We start from the raw sequence: 27,350 nt of genomic DNA on the forward strand, positions 1-27,350 counted from the left end.
TGATTTGACTGAGAGAATATTATATGAGTAATTGGAGAAAGAATAATAGGAGGGACAATTCTGCTTGAAATTTTCGGGGGGGGGGGGAGGTGCTAAGGTATCCAACAGAGGAAACTTCGTAAATTTGAAGCAAACACTGACATTGACAAGTTAGCTCCTCCCCATTTGAAACTCTGACCTGCTAAAAGTTTTGCCCTCGAGGCTAGCTTCTGAGGGGTTTCCCCGGCAAACCGTTATAATTGCATATTATTTTTCACCTTTTACATTTCTCCCTCCTTCCCCGGTCTGATCAAGCTGCATGGAGAAAACTGGTTTGCCATCTTAAGAAAAAAAAATAAAATAAATAGATAATCCTGTTTAAACATTATTCAGCTAACGCCCCTCCCGCTCCCCAAAATGAATCCGTCAATAACCACACCTTATCTTACAGGTTAATTAGTCAAAGGTCAATATACTTTCCCGCATGTCGTCTGGGCCACAATTTACAAGAGCGAAAGAAACAAAGCGTCGAAACATTTAGCAGCCTGGAAATTTCACAATCACTCAAAATCACATCGAAATAGTGAAAATCAGACTTGGCTAATGCAGTTCTTGAGGATCCTTCTTCCGGGTTTCGTACTAAGAGGGCAGCAACAGTTGACGCCGCGTCTCTCACCGGGGCACCCAAGAATTTGGGGGGGGGGGAGGGAAACATCTTTCTTTTTAAAAGTTAAACTCAGGGACAGAGTAAAAATGTATTTAATATTTGGAGGGGAGGAGGGAACTGGTTGTGAAGTAAAAAAAAACCAAACAAAAACAAGAGTTTGGAAAGCAAAACCAAAGCCAGGTGTGGGGTGGAGACGGCCGTTGTATAAAGACAGACTCAACCTAATTTCAGTTTGCAAAGAAGAGAGAAAGAGAGAGAGAGATTATTGGAGGGCGATGATGAAGTTCAAGCTTCTTCTGCTGTTGGCTGCACCATTGACGGAAATATCTTCAGGATATGATATGCACAGACCTCGACAGGGTTCCGCTTCTGCGACCGAGAGATCGGTGCGATCCAGAAGTCCACAGTTCCAGCAAGTTTCCTTCCACCCAGCCGCAAAGCGAGGACCGGCAAGCTGGCAGGCTCGCTGCTTCCTCCCCCCAATCCCTCCAGCGGGGCGGGGGTGGAGACGGAGTCCTTTAAAGCGGGAATACTAGAAATCCAGAGAAAGTGGAGTATTTCCAGCCCCCCATCAAGTTTCCTCGCTCCAGTTTTAAATAGGCCCGGTCTCCTTTCTCCATCTGGATCAGGACCCCGTTGCTGGCAGCTTCTCGGGTCACGTCTTGGTCCCCTGCAAAGGCCGAAATCACCGGCCACCCGTTGAGCATCAGGCTGACCTGGGGAGGGGGTGGGGGGAGAGGAACAAGAAAACCTCCTGTCAGTGGAAGGAGAACAGAGAGGAAAGGATGCTGCCCGAACCGCTTGGTCATAAAAAGAGACTTCTCTCCCTTGTTTATTAGACAATATAAAGCCCAAGGACAGCAGATGGCGAATTCACGGAAATGCTACAATTCCTGGATCGCCCATCCCACCCTTTCCTCCGAACCACTGTCACACTGCAAGGGGGGGGGGGAGTTTGCTGATGTCATAAGCATCCAAGGTCACCCGGCAAGAGATCTCAGGAGGAGAATGGAAGAGGAAGGGGAGGTCAACAAGAAGGTACGCGGAAAACAAGGCTTGGCCCAGGCAGGAGGTGGTGTGGCCTGCCACCTCTCTGCAGCAGCCCCTAAAGAAGGAAATGGGGACCTGGTTAGTTAGGACAGCTGCCCACAGGAGAACCGTGCTCTTGGGTGGGCAATGCCAGTCGAATGCTCAGCAGTCCAAAATGGGGAGGGGAGCCAGGGTATGGATTTCTGGTTGGAACCTGGTGGATCAGACCCCTTCCCTGTTGGGAAGAGGGAATCTGCTAATCCAGGGTAGTCAACCTCCAGATGTTCATGGACTACAATTCCCATGAGCCCCTGCCAGCATTCTTTCAGGAACAGGCAAGCATGGGAGCTGCAGGCGGCCTGTCTGAAATGCATGGGGGGGGGGGGGCTCTTTGCCAAGCAAAAGCACTGAATCCCCGAGAGAGCCAATATTTCCCTGGTAGAACAATTGCCTCCTACTTGCTTAATGAGCTAAATTATGTGGGGGGGGGGAATGCACTTCTGGGGAGGTGCACCTTTGCAGGGAACAAATGCAGCCACAAGGAATTAGAGATGCACCTAAAAGTCAAGATCAATGAAGCTTTCTGTCTCGTCGTCCTTACAGCTATTGACAGGATGGATCTCAGATACAAGACCGAGTTGGTCTGAAGCAACAGAACGGAATGTGAGTCCAGCTAAGCAAAGATATTGAAATTGGAGACTGGTGTGTCAATGCACCCTTCTTAACTGTGGGATGCTGAGAATAGTTAACCGAGACCCTCTTGTTACTCTCCTCTCAGGCATGGAGGTAACTAATGGCACAGAGCCAGGTTATCCATGCAAATCATATAGCATGTGCTGCGGGCCCTGCGCTTCCAAAGGCCCAGTGCAGTGCCTTCCCCCCATGTCTCAGGGCCTTAGCCTCTCTCCTTTCACTCTTTAAGGACAGCCAAAAGACACCCCTTTCCCACTTTGGGGAGCTTCACCGCCCCTAGTCTGGCTGTTCCCGCAGTAATGGTGCCCTGCTAGGGCCCCCGGGATCCTTAAACCCCTCTTGCAACAGCATGCTTTTCTTTAAGGTGGACTCGAAAGAAAATTGTGTTTGCCCACTTCCTCTGTGTGTAAAATATGGGCAAGTGATGGGGTCCATGAGTCAGGCTTGTATGGACATTGCTACAGTAAGAGGCCCAGCGGTGCAGACGAACAGGGACAGGGGAGGTCGAGCTACAGCTCTAAGAATCATTCAACCCAACCCCCTAGATCAGCCAAGATGTCCCCAGTGTCAAAAGGCCCTGTGGTGGGGAATCCAGAGGACTTGAGCAAAGCAAGCCACCTTTAACGAAGGAAAGGGCAGTTAGTGGAGAAGAAAGGGTTAAACAGCCAACTTTTTCCACCAAGGGGAGAGAATCTCGGGTCTTTCTCCTTTCCGGACCTGGGGCTTCCAGGTAGGGAAGCAAACAAAATCAAGGTGTTGAATTCGTTGGGTTCTTCAGAAAGAGTTCTTAGTTGATTAACATGAGTTCAGCCTCCTCCCCTCAGGAAATCCATCAATGCTGATGCAGGATACGGACCCCCAATTTAGATGCCTAAGGAAGACGGAGAAACCTGCATTTCCACTGCTTTTGTTCTAGCTCCTTTTTACTGCAAAGAGGTGAACAGATACAAAAATAGAAGCCGAAAACCTTTCCTAGTATGAGGGGGAGGGGGGCAGAGGTTGTCGGAACTGTCACCGCATTCTCGTAAAGTAATGGCAGCCATGTGGGTCACAAGAACATTGCTTTAGGATGCTTTGGGCTGATCCTGCCTCGAGCAGGGGGTTGGACTAGATGGCCTTTATGGTCCCTTCCAACTCTATGAGTGCTGGATCACAGTAGGGGTCCATCTAGTCCAGCATCCTGTCTCACGCCAACTGGCCGACCAGTTCCTCTGGATCTGTTGTCACCTAAACACCAGTTTGAGGCCATCTTTCAGTAGCCATTTAAGGCGTATCAAGACTGGTTTTGCTAATCCCTGCATTCTGCCCCAGTATTAATCCACACCTCAAGATTAATTTATCCCTGAGGGCGCTGCCTGCTTGGGTCCAGGTGTGCCGATCTCTCTAGCCATGGGACTCAGCCTCCGACTTTAACGCTGCCCTTCGGCGATTTGCGTGGCTGAACATTTCACAATTCGGGTTCAGCTCCCAGCAGCACCGACTCCAGGCAATTTTTTAACTCCTTCCTTAAGGGCAACATCAATCCCTTCAATTGAGCCTCTTCCGAGTTGCAGTCTGGGATCAAAGCAAGGCAGTTCTAAAAGAGGGGGGAGGGGCTGGCCGACCTCTGTGGGTCTCCAGGAGATGGGCGTCTAAGCAAATAGACAGCTTTAGACTGCAGCTTTTGGAAGGGGAGGGTGGCAGCAGAGAGCTCAGGGGCACCCTGCTTCTTGGCAGGTTTTAGCTGCAAGGGAAATGGGATTTTGTCCGTAAGCATGGATGCCATCAGAGACTCAGGGCCACCACTGGAGGGATTGGAAAGAGAAAATGCCAGGGGGGGGGGGGGAGATGCAGGCTGGGGAAACCGGAGAAGGTTTATGAACTCCCTAGGCATCTTCAGGATTTGGTCTGGAATCCCGAATTGGTCCCCATTTCTGGGAAGGGGGAGCAGGTAGAGAGATGCAGAGAGAGGCCCTGATTCAGAAAGGAAACCCCACCAGGAAAACCTACCCTGAGTCGCCAGAGAGAGGCCAGCAATAAACACAATATTAGAATAATATAATTATTGATGATGAAGTCTTCCCAGAGGGTGACCCAACGGTGGTGGGAAATGCAATGGAGTCACAACCGATTTAGGGTGACCCCGATCCCAAGGAAAGGTGGTTTGCCATTGCCTGTCTCTGCACGGAGACCCTGGACTTCCTTGGGGGTCCCCCGTCCAAATGCTAACCCCGGCCCAACCCTGCTCAGCTTTCAAGACCTGACCGGAGGATCAGCCTAGCTTGGGCCATTCAGGTCAGGGCAATTGGGACATGGAGTGGGGTGTTCTCTATTTGTACTGGGGTTTGCAGAAGGGAGTGCCCCTAAACCTTAACGCCAGAGAGGGAATGGCCTATCCATTCCTTTGGCTTGGAATTCTGAAGGCCCCTAGGAGACAGCTGGAGAGACCAAGCCAAGACCTACCAGGAAAGAAGATCTGCTTCCAATCCGTATCAAAAGACTGCTATGTCCAATCCTCCATAAATTGACAGGGATGGATGTCAGCATGGGTGGATTGAGGCGGCTTCCTTCCCAATACACCTGCGCTTCCCCCACCCGCAACCCTCCTGGGGCACTGCCCTCCGTCTCTCTCAGCCTCCCTCGCTCAAAGGGTCCTGATGCCCAATGCCCAGCCCGTCCAGCCCCCCCCCCCCCGCCACGAGGTCTGACCTGAATCGTCTGCCGGTTGTACACCTTCACCACGTGAAAATTAAAGCTGTAAATCCCTTTCCGGGGCGCGATGAAAGTGCTTCTTTCCGAATCAAAGTTGAGTCCGATATTCACTAGTACCTGGGAGGTAAAGGGGTTTGGGGTTAGGAATTATATAGGGGAGCGGGGCTCCTCTGGCAGGATTCTCTGAAAAGGACGGGAATTCTCTCTCTCTCTGTGCACCTATGTGTAAGGCTGCGCTTTCCCTGTGGCCGGGAGGGACCACCCCCGATGTGCAGCATAGCTCTGGAATTCACCTTACTCCGAGACAGATCCGCTTCCAGAATGGGGCTCCTGCCCTCTCACAGAATCCCTACGCCCCCCCCCCTCCTTGGATTCTGCTTTTGCAGCTGGATTTTCCTGTGCAGAACGGGAAAATTGGCTGCTAAGGGGCATTGGAAGCGCATGATCCAAGGTGTGCAGAACTGCTGCTTTTCGGGGGCGGGGGATTCATACCGACGAATGCGGATCGAGCCCAGCCCTGCAATATACTCCTCCCGCCCCGCCCTCGAAGATGGCTCTCTGCTCTCTCTTCCCCCAGCCCCACTAAAGTTTTGGCCCTGGGTTCGAATTCCCCTCGGGGCGGGGGGGGGGGCGTCCGACGCCTCTGGCTCACACCCATCCCTTTAGCGGGCGCTGCCTTGGGGAAGGCGTGGGGCTCGGAAGAAGTGGACGGCAGCCTCTCCGAGGCCGGTGCCCTCCCGGTCCCCCCCCTCCCCTCCCTGCCGTCGGCCGCGCCCTCACCTGGTCGAAATAGATGATCATGGTGCGGTTGCTCATCTCCGACGGCTCGTGGTTGGTGCTGCGGATGGCCGAGAAGGCCACCTTGGCGCTGCCCGAGCGCACGGAGATGCCCAGCGCCGTGCCGGTGGGGTCGGACGCGGGGTTGGAGTCGCACACCACCAGGCACTTGCCCTCCAGGATGATGGGCTCCGTCTCGTTCTGGGCCCGCGCCCCGACGCCAGCCAAGCCAGCGCCACCAGCGGCAGCACCGCGGCCGCCCGCATCGCGGCTTCGTCTCCCCGCCCGGACGGCGATGCGCGGCGGCCAGCAGAGGCGGCTTCCCCGAGGGGGCGGGCGGACGGGCGGGCGTCTCCCTCGCCTGCTCCTTCCCAGCTCCGGCGGGCCTGGCTCTGCCGAGTCTAGTCCCTCTCCGGCTCCGGCTCCCCCCGACGGGCGGCGAGCAGCAGCGGCAGCGGCGGCGGTGGTGGCGGCGGAGGCGCCCAGTGGCAAAGCGCAGGAGCGCAGGGCTGCATAGCGCACGGCCGCCCCAGCCCAGCCCAGCCCAGCCCAGTCCGGCGCGCCCTCCCGCTTCCCTCCACCAGGCGACGGCGACGACGGCTCTGGCCGGAGCTCCCTCGCCCGCCGCCGGCCGAGCACACAAAGGCGTCCCCCCCGCCCTTCGCCGCCAGCCCGGCCCTTTCGTCAGCGCCGGCCCCCTGCCGCCCTCCGCCAATCGGCGGCCGGCGCGCTCCCCCGCAGCCAATGGCCGCCCAGTCCGTCTCTTGCCACCCGAAGGCGGAGGCTGGCGGCGGCGAGGTGGGTAAGAGGCAGGTGGAGAGAGGCGAGGCGAGCAGCAGCGCCGCGGCCGCCGTCGATGGTGCCCCGCGCTTGGCCAGCCTGCCCGCCCCGCTGGAAAAAAAAGTCCGCCAAAGGGGCCCCGGAGCCAAGGCTGCAGCCCGGATGGCGCAGGTAAGGGGGGAGAAGGGGCGCCAGGGGCTGGGGGGGGGGGGTTTGAAAGAAGAGAGAGAGCCGCCCCCGGGGTAGGGAAGTAGGTTTGGGGAACTGTCTGGCTCGGCTTTGGGAAGGGGAAAGGCGGGTGTGGGCAAAGTTAGGGCGGCCTGAAGCAGGAGAAGAGAAGTGGGGCCTGGAAAAGCGAGGAAGTTTGATGTACCTTTGAGCCTAGTGTCTGGATAGCGGTTGGAGGGGGTACATTCATTTCATCCATGTATACCCCATGGGGATCCAAAGCAGCTCCTCCTCCCTGCACCCGAGGTCCAGAGACGGCCAATAAAGAGTCCAGGGGAAGGAGCCCTGACATCTGGGGGGGGGGGGAGCGGTACAGTGTGTAGAGCAGGGGTAGTCAAACTGCGGCCCTCCAGATGTCCATGGACTACAATTCCCAGAAGCATTCGCTGGCAGGGGGCTCCTGGAAATTGTAGTCCATGGACATCTGGAGGGCCACAGTTTGACTAGCCCTGGTGTAGAGCCTCAAACTAGGGTTTAGGAGACCTGGATTCAAATCCACCTCCCCCAACTTCCGCTATTTAAAAAAAAAAACTTTCTTGGATGACCTTGGAACCTGTTGCTCTTTGCCAGCCCACCTACCTCACAGGGTCGTTGTGAACTGGAGACAACCACTATAATGGACGGATGGGATAAAACCGTAGTCACCTCTCCTCCCAGGGTGTGGGAGTCGGCAAGGAGAGAGCGCTCAGTGCCCCTGTCTTAGTTTTAAGGGCTAATAAGCTGGACCGTGTATAATCAACAGGTCCTGATGCTGAAGACAGGTTTCGAAATCAGGCGGGAGGGAAAAGCCGGGAACAAGGCATGTGGGAGTCACGTGAGACAGAAAAGAGATGCAGGTCAGAGGCTGGATGCTCAAAGAGCAGGGGGGGGGGAGCCGTTCAAACCTTCCTGTCTTTTCCCCCTTCCAATCCCACCTCTTTCCACATGCCTCTGTATGCCCAGGCGGCCTGCTCATCCAGATCTTGAAGAAGGTGAGGAGGGAGCGTGGTTCAGTGGTAGAACATCTGTTTGGCATGCCCAAGGTCCCTGGTTCAATCCCGGCCATCTCCAGCTGAAAGGACCAGGCAGTAGGCGATGGGAAAGACTGAGAAACCCTGGAGAACTGCTGCCAATCTGAGTAGACAATACTGACCTTGATTGTTCTGATTCAGTACAAGGCATGTTCATATGATTGCTTCTTTCAGGGGCCAGGCCTTAGCTTGGTGGTAGATCATCTGTTTGGCATGCAATAGGTTGTTGGTTCAATCCCTCGCTTCTCCAGTTAATCTCTGGCAGTAGTTGATGTAAATAGACCTCCCACTGACACCTTGGAGAGCAGCTGCCTGTCCATGTAGAGGGATAGTCAAACTGGGAATGCTGGCAGGGGCTCCTGGGAATTGTAGTCCATGAACATCTGGAGGGCCGCAGTTCGACTACCCCTGGTGTAGACAATACTGTCTATAACTTCTGTCTGCCTGACACCATGGAGGGCAGCTGCCTGCCTGTGTAGACCAGGGGTAGTCAAACTTCAGCCCTCCAGATGTCCATGGACTACAATTCCCATGAGCCCCTGCCAGCGAACGCGAACAACTGGAGGGCTGCAGTTTGACTACCCCTGGTGTAGACAATACTCTGTCTATAACTTCTTTCTGCCTAAAACCTTGGAGGGCAGCTGCCTGTCTGTGTAGACAATAACTTCTGTTTGGCATGCAGAAGGTTGTTGGTTCATATTCATCCCAGGGGTGGTGGTTTAGGGGGAGGGGGGGGCTGAATGTGTTAAATTAAGGAGCAGAGGGGTGTAGGTGTGGGGGAGTCTTAAGTGTGTGGGGGGGGGGGTGAAAGTGCATAAAGCTTAAGGCTTTAGGGAGGTCAGATCAGGGTGCTACACCAATAGTGGTCACCAGCCAAGTTGTTATTTATTTTTTGGGTCGCATGCGTGTCCAGCAACCAACAAGGGACATCCAGAGGCAGCTTGCCCTGTCCCTCCTCTGCATCATGACTCCTCATGTTCCACCCAAATCCTGAGTTGTCTCCCATCCAAAAACTAGCCAAGGGCTTCGCTTCCATGGTCTGATGAGATCCGTCTTGCCTGGGCTCTCCAGGTCGGGACAGTGTCCTAATGCGCTTTGGGTGTGCAACGGAAGAGAGGAAATTGGATGTGTCAAGGAGAAAGAGGTGCAGTTGTGGTGTTTGTTTATTGTTTCAAAACTTTTTCAGCTCTCTCCCCCCCCCCCCCGTTCTTCCTGACGGAGCTCAAGGCAGAAACCTGCTAGACTGTAGAAGAAGGAGGAACAGAGCCATGCTGCTCCCCTCCTCCTGTAGCTTCACATTTGAGTGGATGGCAACTTGAGGTGGGACTCAGAAATGTTTGGAGGTGAAAAGGGCTGACAAGAGATATGGCCTGCCTCTGCGTTGCCACCCTGGTATGCCTTAGAGCCGGGGTAGTCAACCTGTGGTCCTCCAGATGTTCATGGACTACAATTCCCATGAGCCCCTGCCAGCAAACGCTGGCAGGGGCTCATGGGAATTGTAGTCCATGAACATCTGGAGGACCACAGGTTGACTACCCCTGCCTTAGAGGTCTCCCAATCAAATACTGGCCAGGTCTAACCGTGCTTAGCTTCCATGATCTGGAGAGATGAGATTAACCTCGGTGCACAGGCATATAGTCATGCTCTCTGAACTTTCTAAAGACACAGTCGATGGGGCATTTTTCAACCGGCAGCTACAAGGGCCGGAAATATAATTCTGGTCTAAAAGCCATCACAACTCTTTGCAGGTTGGAATCTATGCATTACATGCTGAAATTCACCCCCACCCTCTGGCTATTTCCAAATTGACACTTTTTATTCCTCTGAGCTTTGGAGAGACCAGAGGGGCGAAGTTAATCACTTGCTCGCCATCCTTCAAAAGCTAATTGATCTAGCCATGAAACAAAGGCGTTCTCTCAGCTGCTTCCCCTTCCTGGAGGCAGATATCTGGGAGGGGAGAATTCTTCTTCCCAGAATGCCCCAGAGTGGGTGGGACATAGAAAGTGATTTTAAGCCTATGGAACCAGGGCCCGTTCTGCACACATTGGATAATGCAGTTTCAATGTCCTTTTGTAGCTGGATTTCCCTGTGCAGAACAGGAAAATCTACTTCCTAAGTGCATTGAAAGTGCATTATCTACTGGGTGCAGAATGGGCCTAGGACGAATTCTTTCTCTTTTCACCTGCAAGCCATTAGAAGCAGAGGTTGCTCTGAGCTGAGAGGTAGTGGGCAGCTGTCTTGGACCACGTGGCTGCCAGGTGAGCAAACGAATATCCACAAAGAACTTGTAACATCAGATAGGGTGTGTTTTAGTAGAGAGACAGAAGGATTGTGTCTCCACCAATTTATTTTGACTCTTCTGCTTAAATCTGCGCAGTGCTAAAGATATGCTTATCAACCTCGTTCTTTTAATAAATCCCTTATGAATTTGAAGCTGACAGTGGTTCTCAGATCCACGTAGCGCTTCCCTATCTCGGAAATGCTAAATCGGGGCAAGGGGAAGACCCAGGGTGAGGAAAGGACGCTCGGCAAGGAGCTACCCCCCTGGAGGGGTGGCGCAAATTGTCCTCGAGGTGCTCACATGCCAGGCTGTGGGAGGCATGGAGATAAGGCCTTGAGAGGGAAAGGGAAGCTGAGAGTCCTGGCCCTCCCAGCAGAAGTAAGAGGGAAAGAGGCCATTTTTTGGAAGAAGGTGTTATCACCGCTTACCGCTCTTGTGAATTGTGTCAGCGGCTTATCTCATATGCCCTTGAGCTTTGCATAGAAATGTGACTGGGAGGTCCTTTTCATTGCTTTTACATCCCAGTGTTCAGAATTCAGTCAAGACTAATCCAGTCAAGACTAATGCCATGAGCAGTATTATTTAGTCTTTTAAGATTTCACAGGGGGCGGGGAGGCTGTTGAAATAAGGCACCAGTGTGTCTACCTCCCTCTCCTGCCTCCCCCACCCCACCACGAATAGGCCTCATCTTCAAATCCATTTTATTCTGTTGAACATGTGTGCAAGGAGAAGTCAAGCAAGATTGAGGGAGGGATCGCATCGATACTCCAGTTTTCTCTGCAGTGTTAGGGCTCACAAAGCCCCACCTCCCTCCCAGGGTCTCTGTTTGGGAGAGGAGGAGCAGGAGGAGGAGGAGAAGAGTTAGTTCTTATATGCCACTTTTCTCTACCCGAAGGAGGCTCAAAGCGGCTTACAGTCGCCTTCCCTTTCCTCTCCCCACAACAGACACCCTGTGGGGTGGGTGAGGCTGAGAGAGCCCTGATATCATTGCTCGGTCAGAACAGTTTTATCAGTGCCGTGGCGAGCCCAAGGTCACCCAGCTGGCTGCATGTGGGGGAGTGCAGAATCGAACCCGGCATGCCAGATTAGAAGTCCACACTCCTAACCACTACACCAAACTGGGAAAGTGATTGTAAGCCGCTTTGAGACTCTTCTTGGTAGAGAAAAGTGGGGTGTATAAACCAACTCTTCTTCTTCTAAAACCATTTTGTTCTTTTAAGCAGCAGGTGCTTCCTATCCTTGCATGTTTAAACTCTGCCGACTGTTGGAGGAGAAGAGTAAGCTGCCCCTGGGTCCTCACTGGGTGGGAAAGCGAAGGAGAAATGAAGTAAATGAAAGATAAATTATTTGCTACTCCATTTCCACCTTCAGCTTTCAATAGAACTTGGTCATGAATAGCTTTTCCTCACTGGTCTGCACAGTACATTGCTAGAGAAATTAATCAAGGTATTCTTCGCCTTCTCAAGGAGTTTTGCTAGCGGAGAACTTGGGTCTTTGTTGTTGGAATCTGTAAGATCTATGCATGATTCAACAGCTTATATGAAAAATATCCTATAGGGGGCATCAGAGATGTGTAGTTAGCATATTTAGATCAGGAACTTCCTGGTATTCGCCTCCAGCATCCTGATTGGCTCAGTTGGAGACTTCCTGCTCCTTCGAGCACACTTCCTGCCTGCTTTCCCCCCAGACAACAGCTAGTCAGTTAGATAGTTAGAAATCTCTCCCTCTCTCTCTCTTTATAAAATTATTTCAATTCTCAATAAAACGATTTATTTTTTATGCAGCTGGGACTCTGCAGCTTTGTATATTTAAACTCTTCCAACATTTGTTACTTTTGCACCATTGCACATTGCTCCATTTTCTTCTGGGTGCTATGAGCATGGAACACATTTTTACCTATGCCACTATGTAAGCAAAACAAACAAAACCCTAAAATGCTTTCCATAGATAAGGTTATTGCCAGCATTGATTTTCACCTGGATGGCCCCAAATTACAAGCGGGTGTCGGCCAAAGAAAATGGATTTTGCTGCTCTAGTGGAATTAAACTGTCAGGCCGCCGTAACCTTTTCCCCGACCGAGTGTGGTCGCGGTTCTGTTTGCGAAATGCAAAAGGTAAAAAAAGAAGAAGAAAAAAATCCAGGGTGGAATTATTTGGAAACCTCATTCAACAAAGCCCTTGGGAGGTTTAATGACCTCGAGTACGGTGTACTCTCTTGGATTCCAAATGAAAATGCACCACTTCCAGATGCTCCCATTATGCGCACGCAAGCTCGCTTCTGTGGTCAAGGGCTCTTGTTCTCGAAAATGTGATCACTGATGTAAATAAAGCTATTTCGGTCCTGATAAGAGGTGGATAAATGAACTAACGGAGTCGTCTTCGACCTTTGTCGATCCAGAATTGAGTTCTTCAGCTTGAGGGCTCCTGAGAGACACCTGGGGCTCCCAGGACTTCTTGGGCTGCGCAGGTAAGTTGCTACTATTCATATGGTTCTCAGGTAAAATTGTCAGTCTTTTTCAACCTTTTGACCATGGAGGAGCCCCTGAAATAATTTTTCAGGCATTCAGGAGCCCCGGAATACTGTCAGCTAGCCACGCCTCTTGATCACACCCCCAGAAGTGACATCACCACCCTCCTGGCATTCCAGACTTCTCTGGCAGCTTGCACCAACCATGCATTTAAGGCCGCATGAGGGCTTGAGCCAGCCTCCCAGTACATGGCTGTCAATTAAGACTTCTTTAACTGACTAACTGCCTGCTTTATAACCAACGAATCAATGGATCGACTGCATACATTTTGCATACATTTCTATGTTGTCCCCTCATGGATCCAACCTAGGCCAGATGTGCCTTTGTATGTATTGTTCTCACACTGTATTCCCCCCCCCCTTTTTCTTTAAGAAGAAAAGACAGGCTGGCCAGTTTGAGCAGCAAAACAGCCCAAGGGGAAAGGGTGACGTTCTCCCCCCCCCCCAGCCTGCCTTGCCTCTGCACAAGCTGACAATCTCCCAAAGTGGTTTTGGGTTACAAAACAAATGCAAGGAGATAGGCACATGCTTCTACGCATGACGTGTGCCTCTGACAAAGGTGCTTTATGGGGGGGGGGGATAGTTTAATTAATGTCAGTAGGATGAGACCCAGCCTCATTGTTAGAAAGAAAGACCATCTAGATCAGCCTTTCTCAACCTTTTTCTCAACTTTTCTCAAGATTGAGAAACCCTTGAAACATTCTTCAGGCTTCCAGAAACCCCAGAAGTGGCACCATCATGTAGGATATGGTTGGGAAGCACAGCTGTGGACACGCCCACTTGGGGCCCCTCCCCTCCCCACCCCCTCCAGGCCCATCATTGGCCATTGGGGAGGGGGCAGTCCAACATGACCATATATGGTCATATCACTCAATAAATATTTAGCACACTTTAAAAATATATTAAAAACCAACCAATTCTCACCCATTTGGGAAACCCTTCCAGGGCCCTCAAGAAACGCCAGGGCCTTTTGCAAAACCCTGGTTAAGAAATCCTGATCTAAATTGTTTCCACCCTTTTTGTGAAAGCTGCCCTTTGCCGACCCCTTGAATTTTACAAGCCCAGTTTGTGTAGGTTTGTTGCCAACTTCCAGATGGTACCAGGAGGTCACCTGGGATGAGAACTGGTCTCCAGGAGACAGAAATCAGCTCGCCTGGAGAAAACGGCCCCTTAGGGAAGTGGACTGGACAGCATTATACCCCATTGAAGCCCTCTTCTTCCCCAAACCATACTCTCTTCAGCCTTCACCCTCAACAGGTCCAGGTATTTCCCTAAGTTTAGGGAGACTGGAATTGGCTCCAGCTATGGAGTTCCACTGTCTTTTTTTTTTTTTTAATCTGCAATTCAAAACGATCATTAATGAATCACACATTATAATTCTCAGTCCAGACAATAAATTACGGGAAGGGAAATGTCTCAGGCTGCAGTGCCAGCCGATGCTATTCCACAGCACTTTGACTATCATTGCCAAAAAAATATTTTTTTGCTACTGAACAAGCCTTTTGAAGCCGGCGTTGTGGCTGTCCAAGAGACAACCTCTTAAAAATCATAAGTGACTTGTTCCTTTGGTCCATGTAAAAGAGAGAGGAAAGAAAGACAGAGAGAGAACCAGTTGTTCCCACTGCATTTGCATAAAACCAAGATATTTTATTCTCATCAGGCATACTAGGAAAGGAACTGGTTCTTTAAGAAATCGATCTGTTAGGCATGCATTTCTTTTGTTTTCACGAAACTGTTTTTGTGATTCAGACTCAACTATCTTATACCAGCCCTGATCTGGATAGGTGACGATTTCCATTAGAGCAGCTTCATCGATTCACAGAAGGGACGTTTTCTGGATCAGGATCCTCACCGTGGGCTGAGCTTCCAGTAAGGAGGCCTCTGTCTCCATCGGGGTCAACATGGCAGCGGTTCCCAAAGGCACTTGGCGCGGGCCGTGCAGAATGCCTGGCAAACCAAACCGGCGGGGAGGACTGAGGGAATGCTGGTCCTCAAGCCAGCCCCCAACTGATTATCCTTGAACTGAATAAAACGGAGCCACAAGCCTTCTGCAACAGAAGCTGATAATCAAGGGGGACGTTCCCTGAGCCTGAAATTTGAAAGGCTGGAAAACTAAAATGGAACTCAAGACACAAGGGGCAACCGGCATGTTGTTTGGAGCAAATGAAGATGGTTCTAGTGGCACAGTGGAAGAAGGAGCTGTTTTTGTATGCAGAAGGTTGCAGGTTTGAGCCTTAGCTGCCCTTTGCTCTGCATGTGTTGTATGCCAGCGAGTGGCTTCCAACTTATGGTGACTGGAGTTACCAGAGATCCTCTTTGTAGAGGGCATGCTGTCTTCTTTAGGTGTCCATCCTCTTTGGGGCTTTTTAAACGAAATGGATGAAAACGTCCTCTTTCAGGGTCTGGAGGTAGGGAATAGTCCTAGTGAGCAGCAGTGATTGCAGCTTCAGTAGTAAGCCGATTTAAAATGAGATTCGTCACAGCGATCTCTTGTTTGAAGCGGTCAGTCAGGAAATATGTCATCTTTTTTCACTTTTCAAAATACAGTAACCGTAACAGTGACCCTACAAGAGCCACCTTGGTGAAGTAGTTAAGCGACAGTCTTGATTCCCCACTCCTCCACATGCAGCCAGCAGGGGGGACCTTGGGCTAGTCGCAGTCCTGCTAGACCTTTCTTGCAGAGCAGTTCTCTTAGAGCTCTCTCAGCCTCACTGACCTCACAGGGTGTCTGTTGTGTGGAAAGGAAAGGGAGGCAACTGTAAGCTGCTTTGAGACTCCTTCCGGTAGTGAAAAATGGAGTATAAAAACCCCCTTCTTATGTCCTCCAAAATGTATCATTAACCGCCATGTTCAGGTCTTGCAGACTGAGGGCTGTCCATCTCTTCCTGCTGCATGGCATGATTATCTTTTCCTGTGACTCTTGTCTTCTTGGAACATGTCGAAAGTATGAAAGCCTTAACTGGGTTGTCTTCGTTTCTAGGTTAGTCTTTCTCCGCCTCTTTACCATTGTGAAACACCTGAAATATTCTTCAGCCTTAAAAAAAAAACCAGAATTGGTGTGATGGTGCAGAAGATGGTTGGGAAGCAGAGCTGTGGACACGCCCACCCAAAGCCCCTCCCCTTCCCACCCCCTCCAGGCCCATCACTGGCCATTTGGGGAGGGGTGGGTGGGTCAACATTACCATATATGGCCATATCACCTGATAAATGTTTGACATTCTTTAAAAATATATAAAAAATTAATTAACTACTACCATCCAATTGGAGAAACCCTTCAAGGGCCCTCAAGAAACCCCTGGTTGAGAAAACCTGTTCTAGGTAGAGTTCAGGTGTGGCGAGCCCCTGCCAGTCAGAGCGGGCAATACGGACCAATCCTGAGCTCCTTGGAGAAGGGAAGGAGAACTGGGAAGGCAAAGACATCCTCCCTTCCCTCATAATTGCAGGTGTTTTGCCGGTAAGCAATTTCTTTTCTTTTTTTTCCAAATCACCTTGCTGCATTATTTCAATGTGTGCTGTTAATATGCAATTTCGTCATGAATACATTCAAAAGTGGATTTTTAAACCTTGCCGAAAACCTTTCTTCCCTTCCACAGAAATGTCTTTCCCCACGAAAGCCCCCCAGGACCCATTTGGCTGCCAATAAAATGAATATTCTTCCAGTGCGGTGTTATAGTGAAAAATAGCCAATGCTCACTTTGAGGAGGGGGGAAGAAAACCGCTGACTCGAAATCCAAGGTGAGGGTCCATCATTTATACTAATGAGCTCACTGGTGGGGAATTTATAAGATTCCCCCCCCCTTGAAAACAAGTTAAAGCTGTTCATAGGACTTTAAATAACCACAGGCCTTTTTGCATCTGATACAGGATCTCAGGTATCTCAGGATCTCAAGGCAGCCAGCCGGTGACCTTGGGCCCATCCCAGTTCTCTCAAAGCTCTCTCAACCTCACAGGGTGTCTGTTGTGGGGAGAGGAAGGGAAGGTGATTTGTAAGCCCCTTTGGGACAAATGAGGTCTGCTGCATGACCTTGGGCCAGTCCCAGTTCCCTTAGAGTTCTCCCAGCCTCACCTACCTCACAGGGGGGGAGAGGATGGGAAGGTGGTTGTGAGCCCCTTTGAGACACATGAGGTCTTCTGGGTGACCTTGGGCTGGTCACAATTCTCTCAGAGCTCTCTCAGCCTCACCTACCTTGCAGGGTTGTCTTTTGTGGAGAAAGGAAGGGGAAGGTGTTTGTAAGCCCCTTTGGGTTTCCTACGGCAGTGAAAAACAGGCTATAAAAAGCCCAGTTCTTCTTTGTCTAACAGCGGCATCCATCTTAAGCAGGTCTACTCAGAATCCTGTTTGAGTCTACTCAATGCGACTTATTCCCAGGGAAATTCAAATGGTGAGACTATTCAGGACCTTTCAAAAATTCTCATCTCCGTCTCTCTCTGGGACAAAACAGAGTCAGGCCTGCAAAGATCAAACTCTTCTGATAGTGTCCAGCTGTTTAAATCCACGTTGATGAGTCCATACAGTACACCCAGCTACTCTGCTCAAATTCACAACTGAGGCGGAGGGATGGACCAGAACCAATGGGATGAAATTAATTCAAAAGAAATTCCATCTAAACACCCGGAAGAAGTTCCTGACAGTTAGAGCGGTTCCTCAGTGGAACAGGCTTCCTTGGGAGGTGGTGGGTTTTCCATCTTTGGAAATTTTAAAACAGAGGGTGGATAGCCATCTGACAGAGAGGCTGATTCTCTGAAGGTTCAAGGGGGTGGCAGGTTACAGTGGATGAGTGACATGGTTGTGAGTGTCCTGCATAGTGCAAGGGGTTGGACTAGATGACCCAGGAAGTTCCTTCCGACTCTATGATTCTATGAGACGATATCTTCATGGGACATCTTTACACAATCATTATCCAGACTCAACCGTTCCGTTTTGTGAGCTCTCGGCCTTCTTGCAATTTCCCCCTAGCATCGCCAAGTAACATGATGGTCCCAATCCCCAGGGGTCAGCTCTGCATACCTAATGGATTTGCATGGATTTATAAATAATGCACCAACCTACGGCCCGCCCCATGGTCTCCACACTGGACCCTCTCTGTTTGCGGTTTCTATCGGTTTTCTCCCCACCTAGTGATCTTGAGTGATGGGAAAGTCTCCGAAAAACGACACCGTATTTAATTATACACGCATTCCCCTAATTAAATCAAAAGACGTTGTTTCCCCAACACAAAGAGATCTGTGTGTGTCTATTTCCGCACCCCCCTCATCTCTCCATCTCTCCCCCTCTCCGGGAGGTTCAGGGCTGGATGTTTTCATCCCTAGCATTCTCGCGCAAGGCTGCCGTCCTACTGATTGTTCAGGAAATCATTACGGGCTATGTGTCCGGTTGTGTATGCCCGTAGCTGCAATTACGCAGTGCTTTCAGCGGATGTGAGAGTCAGTCAAGCATCGGTAGAGTAAGCCGATTGTGGTGACATTGACTCCGACTGGTACAGTGCGTTTGCGAGCAAAGGGAAAGAAGGCATTTTGATGGCTACGTCTGAACTAGCCTTGAGGTCTGTAAGGAAGGGCTCATCAAGTCGGCAACATTTAATTACTGTATTATCGAGCATGTAAATAAGGGAAGACCCTGAGGAGTGTCCTCTCCATCCTGTATGTATCCGTTCATGCACCGTATAGCCATACATTCAAGAGCAGACGTTTCTGACAGCTAGAGTGGTTTCTCAGTGGAACAGGCTTCCTCGGGAGGTGGTGGGTTCTCCATCTTTGGGAATTTTTAAACAGAGGCTGGAGAGCCATTTGACAGAGAGGCTGATTCTGTGAAGGTTCAAGGGGGGTGGCAGGAGACAGTGGAGGAGCGAGAGGGCTATGAGTGCCCTGCATAGCGCAGGGGGTTGGACTAAATGACCCAGGATGTCCCTTCCAGCTCTATGATTCTATGATCCTTTACATCAGTAAAATATTTAATAAGTATGTGTGTGTGTGTGTGTATACATACAAATTACACATATATGCATATATGTTTTTCACCCAGAGTGCTGATGTCCCCATGCATCTTTCTTTGTATCTTTTTATTATATATTATTACCCTTTTCATTTAGCTAATTTTGGTTTCTGCTGTTTGCAATTTTTGCCATTTGTATGCCAAAAACAATGCTTAAAATGCATACCATTCGTGGAAGGGGACGTTGGCTTGAGGGGAAAAGACGAGGGCACGAATTGGGTATTTTCGCGTTGGAATGGCAGATCCACGAAATCTGCGCACATTTCGACTTCCAGCGTCCTTAATTGGCTGTTTGGTGTCGCGCCCCTGAGATTTCTGGAGCACCAGTGCTGGCAGAACCTCATAATGTGGCTGTTTCACTTCTGAGTCCAGGGCTTCAGTATGGATTGGCTATCAGGTTTTAATTATATCAGGAACAGTGTTTTCCCCCGCCTGGGCATTTGTGGCCTGAATTCTAACCACACATGAACAAAAGCTCTTTTGTTTAATGTAGTGTCAAGTGAGGGAATGAAATTCCTCATTGATTCAGTCTGCTTCATTCCGAAAGGGTAGAAGCTGTGAGAGACATCATACCCGTTTTGCTTTCATTTTGGAAGTATTTAAAATGATGCCACTGGACTCGAGAGGTTTATTTTGTTTGCAGATGTTATTGATTGACACCATCAGACCTAAATGTTGTGCCATGGCTAGTGTGCAATGAAAAATACATTTTCAATAATACGAGGTCCAAAGTAACCATCCATTTGTATACTCTGCTTTTCACTGCCCGAAGGAGTCTCAAAGCGGCTTACAATCGCTTTCCCTTCCTCTCCCTACAACAAATACCCTGTGAGGGAGGTGGGGCTGAGAGAGCTCTGACTGGACTGCTCTGTGAGAACAGCGCTATCAGGACTGCGACTAGCCCAAGGTCACCCAGCTGATTGTATGCGGAGGAGTGGGAAATCATACCCAGCTCACCAGATGAGAAACCACCAATCTTAACCACTACACCATGCTGGCAGCTTAACCACTACATGAAGAGTTTATCTACAGCTCCTATCATATTCTGACTGTGTTGCTTGTTCAACCTGAAAGCAACCACGCTCCAAATTGAATAGAACCTGGAATAATTTATACAAATTAGAGCTGGTGTCAGGGGTCACCACAATAAGGAACATGACGCCAGCAGGGGGCGCACTCCATCAACTCATTCATTCCTCTTTTCCAGTTGATGCCATCTTGTTCACCCTTGTTCAACAAGCGGAAAGGGACAAGAGTGAGGAGGAACAGTACTTTCCCCCGTTTCACTCCTTCGGGGAGGTGGGCTTTGTCTTTCAGGGTGTGTGTGGGGGGGGGAGAGGAGTCTGGGCTGCCAGCTGGGAGTCCCAGGAGGGCTGTGACCCCAAAAGACCCGGACAGGTGCACAGAGGGCAAGGTCAGTCAAGTAGGCAGAGATGAGCTCAGAGTCCCAATGGAGGGAGAGACGCCAGCCTCCAGGAGGTATCTGCAGATGTCCCAGAATTATAGCTCATCTCCAAATTTCTCCTGGATAAAACAGATGCTTTGGTGGGCAGAGTCCATGGCATTATATACCAATGAAGGCCCCATCCTCATATCTCCAGGTTTTCCCCAGCTTAGGATCTGGCAACCCTCCCCCATCCCCCCCAACAGTGACTAGGGGGTAACTTCAACCCTACACTGAGGGCATCTCGGTGGCTTGTGCCCCCTCCGAACCTCAAAAGCTAGAGCAATTGACAGAGCAGGCCCTCGGAGAAAACCGCTAATATGGCCGTTCGCAAATCCCCACCAAGACTGTGCATGCATGCCTCGGTTCTTTTCGCACGAAGTGCCAATTACTGCGACTGCAGTCTTGAGAGCCGGTGAATCATGTTCTCACGCAGGACTCATTTTCGTGCCGGGGATTCATTTGTCTTGGCTTTGGGCTAGTTAGGCTCACTTGGAGGACTCAGAACTTGCTGAATCATACACCTGTAATTTGGGTTTCTGCTGAGCCCACGTAAAGCGAGGAAGCGCGGGGCGAACCCGTCACCAGCAGGCTCATCTGCTTTCCCCTGCAAAAATCCTTCGGCGTGACCCACAGCCTGCTTAGAGAGCCAGTTTGGTGTAGTGGCTAGGAGTGTGGACTTCTAATCTGGCATGCCAGGTTCGATTCTGCGCTCCTCCACATGCAACCAGCTGGGTGACCTTGGGCTCAACACAGTACTGATAAAGCTGTTCTGACCGAGCAGTAATATTGGGGCTCTCTCAGCCTCACTTCCCTCACAGGGTGTCTGTTGTGGGGAGAGGAATGGGAAGGAGATTGGAAGCCGCTTTGAGCCTCCTTCGGGTAGGGAAAAGTGGCATATAAGAACCAACTCTTCTTCTTCTTCTTCGGAGCAAGACAGCCTCATGATTTGCAAGACAGGAAGGGTCCCCCATTACCTGCTTAGAACTTCCCTCCAGTGAGAGACTGGGCTGGAGCAGAAGTGTGCAATTGATATCAGAGAATCACGGATTCTATACCATCTTCGGCCTGACTTTGCCCCCGTAGGAACCAATGCCACAGAGCAATGACTGGAGCGGCCTTCCTTCTGCTGGAAAGCTGACTCTGTTTCCCCCTCGACCTGTGCACGGGGCACATTTATGGAGATTCGCAGGCACAGACCCAAAGTTCAGGATATGACCACATTTCAAATGCTGACGGACTCCTTCGGGGATACCCCTGTTTCGATTTTGTTTCTCCCTCGGGAGGAATATTTTGGCACCGGAATCTTTTTTCGCCTTGTGCCAGTTTTGCTCTATACGGTTAGAAGCTGTTCTCACAGAGCAATGTCAGGTCTCTCTCAGCCTCACCTCCCTCACAGCCAGTCTATCGTGGGCAGCGGAAGGGAAGGCGATTGTAAGCCGCTTCCGGCAGTGAAAAGTGGGGAATAAAAAAACAACTTCCAGAAAGGCTGCATGAGGCTGATCCTGCGTTGAGCAGGGGGTTGGACTGGATGGCCTGGATGGTTCCTTCCAACTCTATGATTCTAACCCTGCACAAGATGACTTCAGCTTTGCCATGTGGTGGAAGGAGGAGAGTCTAGGATAATTAAGGCCGATTGCAGGTCATCCTGTGCTAATCTGTCGCAATGACTTCACATCCCCTGCCCTTGTGGTCTCGTTGGACACAACGAGCAGGAACGGGCCCCAAAGAATAATCAGCCCCTTTATCGATTTGGCTTGTTTAATGTTACTGTGCTTAATCAATAAATCCCCAAAGTACCCCGGCATAATAGCTGCTTTGCTTGGTCTCTCTGCTCGCTCTTCAGCTGCCCAGGAAGTGGAATCGATAGGTTGAAAATGCTCTTCCCTTTTTGTCCTTACGAAATGTTTGCATTTCTCCATGTGAGTTTTACGCTGGTAAGTGGCTTTTTCTGATATGCGGTCGTCTGGGTGGGGGAGGGGATGACATTTGTGTGTATGTGTGTGTGTGTGTGGAGTTTTTTTAGTACTCCGTATTGCCATGCATACAACACTCGGTCTCCTGACCACCTGGGAGAGTCTGTCAAGGTCACCGGTGAATGGACGAAAGAGAGTCTATAAAACCTTTCAAGTTAAGCAGCGCAGATATAGAACGCTGAACTAAGCGGATGCAAATTGTCCACAAGTAACTATGGCTGTCTTTCTTCTCCTAAGACTTGAAGAAGAAGAGTTGGTTCTTATATGCCGCTTTTCTCTACCTGAAGGAATCTCAAAGCGGCTTACAGTCGCCTTCCCTTTCCTCTCCCCACAACAGACACCCTGTGAGGTGGGTGAGGCTGAGAGAGCCCTGATATCACTGCCCGGTCAGAACAGTTTTATCAGTGCCGTGGCGAGCCCTAGGTCACCCAGCTGGCTGCATGTGGGGGAGTGCAGAATTGAACCTGGCTTGCCAGATTAGAAGTCCGCACTCCTAACCACTACACCAAACTGGCTACACCAGTTTGGTCGTGTAATAAATTCCCTTATTCAAGAGGGGCAAATCTCTGCTGAGAGAAGTTAGAGCTTTTGGAGCACAGTCACAAGCCTTGCAGCTGGGAAACAGGAAGTCTTTGAACTGACGGCCTGGCCAATCAGGGAAGACTGCTTTGCTATGAGGCGCGGAAAAGGAAGTTAATTTGCAAAAAGCAGAAATCTGCACACTTACTGATGGTGATTTTTCAAATATCGAGACTTATATCCACTCCGGGATATCGCGGGGAAAAGTAGGGTCACTCCAGATCAATCATGCATGTTGCTGAGGGAAAATTAAAAGCGCCTAAAATCAAAATGGAAATCGCATTCAGTGTAGACGGGATGGATTTATTCAAGCAGTGGGTAAAAAGCCCCATGCAGACTACACCCCAGTCTTGGCCACTCCAATAATATAGGCAAGTAAATCAGCTTTAAGGTAGCAATTTCCATAAAGCACAGAGGTCATCTCCATTTTTCAGGGCTGGACCGATAATGGCAGAACGTCTGCCAAGGAGGAAACTAGAAAGCTTCACCTCCCTTCCCACCAGTCATTCTTGAGAGGTCTAATAGCAGTTGAGCTGTGCAGATTTCAGGCTTGTTATGTGACTATTATCTTTTTTCCTACTCCCCCGGTAAAGAATTGCAAAGTTGAAGGAGAATGGTCGCGTCAAACATACTTTCTAGGAGAGATTGGTTCAAGATAGTTTCTGGGTTTTGTTTTTCATTCTGTTGCAAACTGTACTAGCTGTGGGGTGGTTTTTGTTGAGGGGTTTTTTTTTTTTTTTAATGTTCTGTTATCAGAAAGCGCCGGAGAAATTATTTGTACTTGCTTGTGTGAGTTAGGGGAAATAAAGAGACGCTAAAAAAAGAATGCGCTTGAGGGCGGTGCGCTGGCCTTTGAGAGATTAAAAAGATGCATAAATTGATCTCAGCATGCTGTATGGGCAGCAGATTGTGCTTCCCGAGCTTTGAAGACCCGGAGAAAGCATTGTTAGCGCAACCATCTCTTCACGATAAAACCTAAGCGAGTGGAATTATTTTTGTCTCTTTGCAAAGAAGAAAGTCCTTCGAATTTGTTCACGTATGTGTAATGAAGCACGAGTCCTGGGGCACATTTAAGATCAACAAAGTCTTATCCAAGGTATAGGCTTTTGTGTTCATCCACATGAAAGCTTATATCTTGAATGCAGTGTTGTTGGTCTTAAAGGTGTCGCTGGACCACAGCTTTGTCCGGCTGTTTCACCGCAACCAGCTTGAATCTGTCTTCACGTATGCATGTTCACCAACAACGTCAAGGATGACTCGCTGGGGTGAAATAGCCACCAATGTGGTGCGTACCTGTCCCATCCCATCCCAGCTTTCAAGGATATCTTCTGTTTCTTTTATGGCCAACAACAGGCCACCTGAACGAGGTTTATCTATTCCCTGGTGAGCCTAAAGGTAAAGGTAAAGGTATCCCCTGTGCAAGCACCGAGTCATGTCTGACGCTTGGGGTGACGCCCTCTAGCGTTTTCATGGCAGACTCAATATGGGGTGGTTTGCCAGTGCCTTCCCCAGTCATTACCGTTTACCCCCCAGCAAGCTGGGTACTCATTTTACCGACCTCGGAAGGATGGAAGGCTGAGTCAACCTTGAGCCGGCTGCTGGGATCGAACTCCCAACCTTATGGGCAGACAGCTCCAGACAGCATATTGCTGCCTTACCACTCTGCGCCACAAGAGGCTCATTCCTGGTGAGCCTACCAAATGTTAATCAGTATGATATTATGGTCTGCTGGAAGTCACATTTCTCTGGAAAAGAAAATGGCCTTGTTCAGCTATAAGGATGGAGCTATTTTGCACATTGATCTTGCATTTCTTTTTGGGGTTCAAATGGAACCTCTTGGACTTTTTATGAGACCCATGGCCATGCATCTCCAGCTCCTAATTATCGTTCTTCTTCTTACAGAATTTGATCACTAATGAAAAGTGGCAAGTATCTAACACAAAAGTGTTAATCTGACTAGGGCCCATTCTGCACATATTGGATAATGCACTTTCAATGCACTTTGGGTAATGCACTCTCGATGCACTTTAGAAGTAGATTTTCCTCTTTTGCACAGGAGAATCCAGCTGCAAAAGCACACTGGAATTGCATTATCCAACTTGTGCAGAATGGGCCCTGGTATGTAACTATTTGCTCTGACCTGGGTTGGCATAGGCTAGCCTAACATCATTAGCTCTCATAAGCTAAGCAGAATCACTGTTAGATAGTCCTTGGATGGGAGACCACCAAGGAAGTCCAGGGTTGCTATGAAGAGTCAAGATCATGGCAAACCACCTCTGTTCCTCTCTTGCCTTGAAAACTGAACAAAGTGACGGCACTCCCTCTGCCTGTAAAAGTGTTTCCTCCTTGGGATGGCCAGTGAATATCTTGGCCTTAGCATACAAGGCGATTCTTTGGATCACAGTCTAGCCAGGTGACTTCCTTCCCTGCTTCATCTCTGGTGTATTGGAAGTATCTCAGAAGACAACCATGGGAAATGTAGTTTTCCCACTGCTCTTGATTCCTTAGCTTTGGATATTAATGTTTGAGAAAATGCTTTGTGCATGGCCCTTTCTTTCCTGGAATGTTGTGAGAAGGTAAGGGAACATATGGTAGGTCAGGAAACGTCCAAAACCTTATTGCATTCCTCCTAATGTAATGATGTGAAAATTCCGCTCATTGTTTTCTTTTTCCTGGAAAAGTTTGTTTTGTATGCTGAGCTAAGGAACCGTCATTCCTCACTACCCAGGACGTGGTCCATTGTGAGAATGCAGAGAGGCAGTGTGGCGTTGTGGCAAAGAGCAACATCCTCTAATCTGGAGAACCGGGTTTGATTCCCCAAACCTCCACATGCAACCATCTGGGGGACCTTGGGCTACTCACAGTTCTCTCTGAGCTCTCTCAGCCCCACCGACCTCAAAGGGTGTCTGTTGTGGGGAGAGGAAGGGAAGGCGACTGTAAGCTGCTTCAAGACACACGAGGCCTGCTGTGTGACCTTGAGTCAGTCACAGTTCTCTCTGAGCTCTCTCAGCCCCACCTACCTCACAGGGTGCCTGTTGTGAGGAGAAGACGGGTAAGCGATCGCAAACTGTTTATTTGGAGTAATTAAGTAGGAGTCCAAGACCAATTGGGAAGAGGGCTTCAGACAAGGGGAAGCGTATTCACTCTCCGGGCTGGACCGGCGCACGCTTGGCATAAGGGTTAATCCTGTCCCAGCCGTCATGTGCTCTGCAGCCGCCTGACATCCCTCATGCACGAGTCAATAATCCGCTCCCAGACAATGCCCATCAGGAGAGCTGCCTTTCATTCAGCTCGGAGGCGAGTTCACGACAGCCTGCGGGCAAGTTGCGGGGTCGCCCCGCTGCTCCCCTCTCGACTTATTTGGATTGACGTTTCCTTTTGTCCGGGATCCGCTGCGCGCTGCTCGCCGGACTCAGCCCCAAGCCTAGCCTCTCCCCCCCCCACCCTCCTCTCCCCCACTTGGCCATCTTTAGATAAAAGTGGGTATTTTCCCATGTCGGCGACTGTTTTGGTCCAAAGCTGTGAGCCGGTCTCAGCGAGAAGCGTTGCCCGCTGTGCTTCTGTCATCTACACAGGCGGTTCTCTTTGTTAATCAGCTGCAACGTATACGGAGGGAGGCAAACAAAAAGGAAAGGGATGGGGCAGGGGAGGGGGAAATGTTTCCATCGTTAATTTTTCAGACTCCCTCCAAAGGCCTGACAACTCCTTGGCAGCCTCCTTGCTGAATGTAAACGAAATCAAGCCGCCGGACGATGATTGATTATTCGTCCGTGTTTGACCCGGGTGAGGATGTCTTATGATGCAAGCCAATCCCTTCGTGGAGAATCTCTCTGCCCCGTCCGTTCTGCCGGCTATACTTGACCTCCAACTTTGTCCTTTTGTGTTGCGCGCTTTATAGCTCAACTCTATTATGTTTTATTGCAAAAGAGAAGATGAGCCAGTATGGTGTTTTCCCCCCTCCCCCTTACCCGATCCAGGCATTACCATGTTCCCAAGTGGAGCATTTGTGTTCTTGTAGTTCTCCGGTATAAATAAATACCCAAGTAGGAAGACCAATCTGGGCCCCGCTAGGAATAATAAAGAAAAATAATATGCCATTGATTTTGCTTGGGGTGTCTAAATGTGTTTTTATGATTGTATATGTTTATTGCTTTTTCACACTAATGTCATGAATTCCAGGCAATTAAAAAGGACATGAATTCCAAAGCGTTTAACCAGGGGAAATCTGCCTTCCAAATGCAGTGTATTAAAAGTTGTAATAATTTTGGCAAGAGGAAAGAGCTGCCACAGAAGTTAACAATCTTCAGCGCCCATAAAGCTGGCTGGAAGCGAAAATGAACTTGGAGGTAAAAAAAAGAAGAAGAAGAGAACAACAAGATCAAGGTACATCCGTTGTGAGATGGGGAAGAAGAAATCGGAACAGGAATTAGGCACACATAGATCAGAACTCCCCTGGAGGGACAGACCAGATCCAATGGGATGAAATTAATTCAAAAGAAATTCCATCTAAACATCCGGAAGAAGTTCCTGACAGTCAAAGCGGTTTCTGAGTGGAACAGGCTTTTTTGGGAGCTGGTGGGTTCCCCATCTTTGGAGATTTTTAAACAGAGTCTGGAGAGCCATCTGATGGAGAAGCTGATTCTGTGAAGGTTCAAGGGGGTGGCAGGTTACAGTGTCGGCGATAGAGTTCTGGGTGTC

The 27,350-nt window shown here is 49.8% G+C and overlaps 2 protein-coding genes across 2 annotated transcripts in view; one reads left to right on the plus strand and one right to left on the minus strand.

The window, feature by feature from the left end:
- Positions 1-676: 676 nt before the first annotated feature.
- CBLN1 (cerebellin 1 precursor) lies at positions 677-6,248 on the minus strand. The gene is given in 4 exon segments (XM_077310137.1): positions 677-1,362; positions 5,057-5,176; positions 5,840-6,054; positions 6,057-6,248. Coding segments are annotated over 4 exon segments (579 nt in total). The 5' UTR covers positions 6,103-6,248; the 3' UTR covers positions 677-1,164.
- LOC143823488 (uncharacterized) overlaps positions 6,132-27,350 on the plus strand; it is a 41,683-nt gene continuing 20,464 nt past the window's right edge. Inside the window, exons 1-2 of the mRNA XM_077309861.1 lie at positions 6,132-6,331; positions 6,421-6,787. Coding sequence (XP_077165976.1) covers positions 6,132-6,331; positions 6,421-6,787 — 567 coding nt within the window. The remainder of the gene's footprint in view (positions 6,332-6,420; positions 6,788-27,350) is intronic.

This window comes from Paroedura picta, chromosome 14 (assembly GCF_049243985.1).
Source record: "Paroedura picta isolate Pp20150507F chromosome 14, Ppicta_v3.0, whole genome shotgun sequence".
Taxonomy (NCBI): Eukaryota; Metazoa; Chordata; class Lepidosauria; order Squamata; family Gekkonidae; genus Paroedura; species Paroedura picta.